Genomic DNA, 6370 nt, shown 5'->3' on the forward strand with positions numbered 1-6370 from the left:
GAGGTCCGCAAGATCTGCCCTGTCTTGCCGCGGCCCGCTGGCCTCACGATGGCTCAGGAGACCCGGTTGGCGATCTCTGGGCCTCCCGGTTCTCAGGCCCTTCTGGACTCTTTGCTCCAGAACCTCTACGACTTTGGTGAGTGCGCGGCCTCGGAGCCCACGTGGAGAGCCGACTTGAGGACCCCGTACCTGGCTGGCCTCAGGCTCCTGGAGCACCCCTCGGCTCGTACAACCTGGTTCAGATAATGGGTCCTGCACCCTCCCCTCGCCTACCACCGGGGTTTGTGAGTCTTTCTATGAATCAGATGTCCCAACTCGTTCCTGAGTGTGGGGGCCAACCGGCTTGCTTGTCGAAAGCATTAAGGCTTTCAGACTTAACGAGGAGATGTGCACAGGACCTCATGCTCTGGAAATAGCGTCCTTTCTCACTCCCGACCTCTGGCAAGCCCCTTTCCCCCACGCACCCCCAGATCCGCCTGACCCTCGGGCATTGGTGGCACCTTGTCGCGTTGGGACCCAGTCTTTTAGTGACTTCAGAGAACGGTTTCACATGAAGCTTTTCACGACCTTTCAGCCTTGAGTTGGCTGACTTATGCTCGCCTTCCTTCATCTTGATTGCGGAAAAGGAAACATCATTAAAGGCTGGGAACTCCTGGCACTTCAGCAAGGAGCCAGTTCTACACACTCTGAAGAATTTGCTCCAGGGAAGATGACACTCCTTCATGCACCAGAAATCATTAGGCATTAGTGCCGTAGAGGTCAAACACATTTCTTCGATTTGTAGTGTGATGTTGCTGTTTTATTTTGGAGTCAGTTGCTCAAAATTCTAAGCTCATTACATAGCTTGGAATAAAAATAATAGCTAAAAAAGCATTGCGGTTTTACCATATACTCCATACTTTACATGTATATACTCATTTAATTATCACAACAATTCTATGAAATAGATATTGTCATTGATACTATTATTACAAGACAAATAGCATTATTGTAGAAATAAGCACTAGAAGTTAAAAAACTTGGAAGTTCACCCAGCTAGTAACTTGAAGAGCTTGGGTTCTAAGCCCCACACTGTCTGTCTCCACCTCCCTTACTTGTATTGACTTGTACTGTGGACAGAGTATCTCTGGGCCTTTGGAAATGTTGGAAGACAGAGAAGACTTAGTCTCTGACCTTGAGAAGTCCTAGAGAAGACTGTATCTGCAGAATCCTAAATATAGTTTGTATTAACACAGGCTGGAACTTACACTTGGAGCTCTGAAGACACGGGCAGTATCTACTTGTTTTTATATCCCTAAAGCCAAAGTTTAGTTGGCTCTTTTTTTAATGTGTGTATTTTATTGAAATATAGTTGACTTACAATGTTTCAGGTGCACAGCAAGGTTATTTATACAAATACACATATTATTTTTTGAAATTATTTTCCATCATAGGTTATTACAAGATATTGACTATAGTTCTATGTGCTATACAGTAAACCTTTGTTGCTTGTGCATATCTATTTTTTAATTAGAAATCTAGCATTCTGTTTATACTAAGTCAAACAAGTGGAATCAAAATGTAATTTTTTTAGTTAGGCAAAAACTCAAGTTTTCTTAAATATATATATTATACATATGTATACAAAAGTTTTTTAGAAGGAAAGAAATGGAGAAATTGGAGAACATAAACTAAATGAAACGGGAGCACTGACTATGAAGTAGAAAAAGTGAAACTAGGTGAAAAGTAAAAGATCATCTATAGTCTTATTGTTTTTAAACATGAGTGCTCATTAGAAACATATCTGGAGCTCTGAAGAAAAAAACTACCTGAGCATTTGTATTTTTCAAAAAAATTCAAGATAATTCTGATATGCATCTGGATTTTAAAAAGTGATTACAGGTTTTTCTACTAGATCCTAGTTTTGGTGATACAGAGTTCTATTATTTTTCTGTTGACCAATCATGATACAATAGTGTTGAGTGAGTAGTAGTTACATAATTACAAAGTAAAAGATGTTTATCAGTTTTCACAGTCAATAGCCAGACAAAAAGTAAAAGATAATTACAATTGCAAGTCGTAATGGGAACATGATTAACAATATAAAATAATTACATAGAATTTAGGGGGGATCAAGTAGAGTGATGTGGAAGTGCATACATGCACATTTTTCACCCACCCAGTGTCTTTTGGTTGGTGCATTTAATCCATTTACATCGAAGGACCTATATGTATGATCATATTATTTTATTACTGTATGTAATATAATAATATCCTCCTATATTATTACCATTGTCTTAATTGTATAGGTCTTTCCCTTTTCTTGTGTTTCCTGCCGAAAGTTCTTTTAGCATTTGTTGTAAAGCTGGTTCCATAGTGCTGAATTCTCTTACCTTTTACTTGTCTGGAAAGCTTTTAATTTCTCCATCATATCTGAAGGAGAGTCTTACTGGGTAGAGTATTCTTGGTTGTAGATTCTTCTCTTTCATCACTTTAAATATGTCATGCCATTCCCTTCTGGCTTGTAGAGTTTCTGTTGAGAAATCAGCTTATAGCCTGATGGCAGTTCCCTTGTGTATTATTTGTCATTTTTATTATGACAAAATGGGGTTGCAAAGAGTCAAACACAACTGAGCAACTGTCTCTTACTCAAGCTTTTGTTGATAGGAGGGACTAGGTCTGGCTTTGATGGGCAGGGCCTTGCTCAGTAAAGCTTTGATCCAATTGTCTGCTGATGGGTGGGGTTGCACTGCCTCCCTGGTAGTTGGCCTGAGGCATCCCAGCCCTGGGGTCTGAGGGCTCTACTGTAGGGTTAATGGCAAACTCCAGGAGGGTTTACTCTAAGGGAGACTTTCCAGTGCCCCCCGCCCCTGTGGTGAGCCCCTGCCAACCCGCACCTCCCAAGGAGGCCCTCCCACACTAGCAGGTACTTTAGGTTCAGTATGCTTTGAAGTCATTGCTCCTCTCCTCTGGGTCTTGGTATGTACAAAATTTTGTTTGTGACCTCCAAAGACTGGAGTCTCTGTTTCTTTCAGTCCTTTGGAAGGCCTGTAATCAAATCCCACTGGCCCTCAAGGCCAGATTCCCTGGGGATTCCAAGTTCTTGTGTTATATCCTCAGGCTGGGAAGCCTGACGTGGGGTTCAGAACCTTCACAGCAGTGTGAGAACTTCTTTGGTTTTATTGTTCTCCAGTCTGTGGGTCACCCACCCAGAGGGTATGGGTTTTGATTTTATTGTGTTTGCACCCCTCCTACATCTGGCTGTGGCTTCTTCTTTGTCTTTGGACATGGCGTGTCTTTTTTTTTTGGTGAGTTCCAGCATCTTCCTGTCAATGATTGTTCAACAGCTAGTTGCAATTTTGGTACTCTTGCAGGAGGAGATGAGCATACATCCTTCTACTCCACATCTTGACCAAGGTTTTCTCATCGACTCTAAATACATATATTTTCTTATTAAAGGTTTGTATTTTAAATTTAAGTTTTGGCTGCACTGGGTCTTCAATGCTGCACCTACCTGGGCTTTTCTCTAGTTGCGGTGAGCATGAGCAAGAGCTCTTCTCTAGTGGTGGTGCTCTGGCTTCTCCTTGTGGGGACTTCTCTTGTTGCAGAACACAGGCTCTAGACGCACAGGCGTCAGTAGTCGCAGTTCGTGGGCTCAGTCGTTGTGGCCCACAAGCTTAGTTGCCCCACAGCATGTGGAATCTTCCAGAAGCAGGTATCGAGTATGTGTCCCCTACATTGCAAGGTGCATTCTTTACCACTGACCACTGGGGTCGGGTCCAGTGGTAAAGAAGTCTGATACACATTTACTGAATAAAAATCTGAGAAAATACAAACAAGCATAAATACTCAGCTAATATTTAGAGAGCCCTGTGACATTCATACTGTCAGTCAGTAGTGAGGCCTAGAGTTCTTGTCCGAACCTTCAGGTGACTGGTCAGAGTTTAAACAGTTAAAATAAAGGGGAGGTATATTAGTTGCAAATAAAGGGATTCAAATTTAGCCAATTGTCTTAGGTTGATCTTGGGCTTCCCTGGTGGCTCAGATGGTAAAGAATCTGCCTGCAATGCAAGAGACCCGGATTTGATCCCTGGGTCAGGAAGATCCCCTACAGAAGGAAATGACTGCCCACTCCAGTGTTCTTGCCTGAAAATCCCACGGACAGAGGAGTCCATGGTGTCACAAAGAGTCGGACACAACTGAGCGGCTTTCACTTTTTCACTTTCAAAGCCTTTCAAATTAAGCTAGTTGTCTTAGATTCATTTTAGTTTATAACCATGAAAGGAAATAGGAAGACTATGGTACCCACCTGTAACCCTAGAGAGTGTTAAAAAGAAGCAGTGGTGGATGTACTTACATTTTTGGTACAGACTGTGAGCCAGCTAGGATTACCAGTTCCTGGGGTGTTGTCATGATGACACTTTTAGTCAGGACCAAGGTAAGGACTAGGTAATTGTACTAAGAGTCAAAGACATGAATGTAATTACCTTGGGAAAAGATGACTAAGTGCTTTGGAGTCTCTGAATTGTGCAGATATTGAATACGACCCTCCGAAGAAAAACAAATATCTTCTTTGTGTGTATTTCTGGGTGTTTGTAAACTGTGACATATGGACGTGTGCATTCATATGATTTGATATCGGTGACAGCTGAAGCACAAAATATTTATTTTTCCTTTTTGTGTTCAAACAAACAGGAGAGACAGAAGATGAAACAGAAGAGAAAAGAGTCAGAAAAAAGAGAGAGAAGAAGAGAGGTACGGGGACCCTGGCATCCTTGGCAACAGAGCCAGCTCCCCAACCCGAATCTCTTGTCAGAGGCCAGAGGAAGAATGCTGCCAGCTTCTTCCAGGAGCTCCAGGAAGAGCTGCAGGGCGCTCCTGCTGTGACCCCCAGTGGTTCTCCTGTAGGACCTGTAATCTCTGGAGCTGCAGCAGCCTGCTCTCCCCCAAGGAACGACAGGGAGCTGGTAGAAGTGGTACAGTTTCACAGCCGAAGTAAAAAAAGAAAACAGAAGCCAGATCAAGACGAGAACACAAAGGTAATGAATTGGCTCATATGGTGAAAACCCTGATGTTGTCCTGCCACAGTTCTAGGCACTGGGATGTAGCAGTGAACAAAACAGGCAAAAACTGCCCTTCTCTCAAGGAACTTCCATTCTGATGGGAAGCAGAGGGATTCTGCTGAGCAGCAGTCTCAGGCTGCATTTGTAACTCTGGCCCAGAATTCAGTCCACGAGAGAGGTGTGGTTGCTTATCCAAACTTTTTCACAAGTTTTTGTCAAGGTCATTGCAGAAATCCAGATGTTTACATTTCTGTTGCTTTCCGCATGTCCTGTAAACTTTTGTCTGTCAGCAAAAGAAAAAGAGGATTATCTTAGTTTCTTGGGGCTCTTGTAGGGAAATTAATTCTCTCACAGTTCTGGAGGCCCAAAGTCCAAATTATGGTGTTGGCTGGGCCCTACTCCCTTCTTCAGAGGGTGAGTTCTTCCTCGCTTCTTCCATCTTCTGACAGTTACAGAACTCTGAACTCTGTCTGTACATGGCCTTCTTCTTGGTGCCTGAGTCTCAAATCTCTTGCCTTTCTTTTAGAACGACACCCATCATTGGATGTGTTATTGTTCAGTCGCTAAGTCGTGTTCAGCTCTTTACGCAGTGGACTGCAGCATGACAGGCTCCTCTGTTATCCATTATCTCTTGGAGTTGGCTCAGAGTCATGTCCATTGAGTTGGTGATGCTATCTAAACATCTCATTCTCTGCTGTCTCCTTCTTTTGCCTTCAGTCTTTTTGAGCATTAGAGTCTTTTCCAAGAAAAATCAGCTCTTCGCATCAGGTGGTCCAAGTATTGGAGCTTCAGCTTCAGCGTCAGTCCTTCCAGTGAATATTCAGGGTTGATTTCCTTTAAGATTGACTGGTTTGATCTCTTTGCTGTCCAAGGGACTCTCCAGAGTCTTCTCCAGCACCACAGTTTGAAAGCATCAATTTTTCGGTGCTCAGCCTTCTTTACAGTCCATCTCTCACATCAATACATGACCGCTGGAAAAAAACGTAGCTTTGACTAAACAGACCTTTGTTAGGCAAAATGATGTCTCTGCTTTTTAATACATCATTGGATGTAGGGCCACCCTAAATCTGGGATGGATCTCATCATGAAATCCTTAACTTGATAACGCTACAGAGATTCTTTTTCCAGAGAAGGTCACATTCACAGATTCCTGGCATTAGTGCATGGTCATATCTGTTTGAAGACCATGTTTCAATCCACTGCAAAGACAGCTAGGCTTGCATATTCTTGATGAATGTGTGAACACAGGCTAGGATGTAGCCATATCTCCTTTGATCCTAGGTCAGCTTTCCAATTCTTATAGTATCCAAGTACTGGGGCAATGGGAA

At 42.8% G+C, this 6370-nt stretch overlaps 1 protein-coding gene across 2 annotated transcripts in view; it reads left to right on the forward strand.

Moving 5' to 3' along the window:
- The window catches only part of LOC105003386 (chromosome unknown open reading frame, human C1orf131), a 32921-nt gene that overhangs the window by 181 nt on the left and 26370 nt on the right, over nt 1-6370 (forward strand). For both annotated transcript variants that reach the window (XM_010860521.1, XM_010860522.1), the window contains exons 2-3: nt 4-136; nt 4675-5018. In XM_010860521.1, the coding sequence (XP_010858823.1) occupies nt 49-136; nt 4675-5018 (432 nt within the window). In that variant the 5' untranslated portion in view covers nt 4-48. The remainder of the gene's footprint in view (nt 1-3; nt 137-4674; nt 5019-6370) is intronic.

This window comes from Bison bison, unplaced genomic scaffold, assembly GCF_000754665.1.
Source record: "Bison bison bison isolate TAMUID 2011002044 unplaced genomic scaffold, Bison_UMD1.0 scf7180017864467, whole genome shotgun sequence".
In the NCBI taxonomy this organism is placed as follows: domain Eukaryota; kingdom Metazoa; phylum Chordata; class Mammalia; order Artiodactyla; family Bovidae; genus Bison; species Bison bison.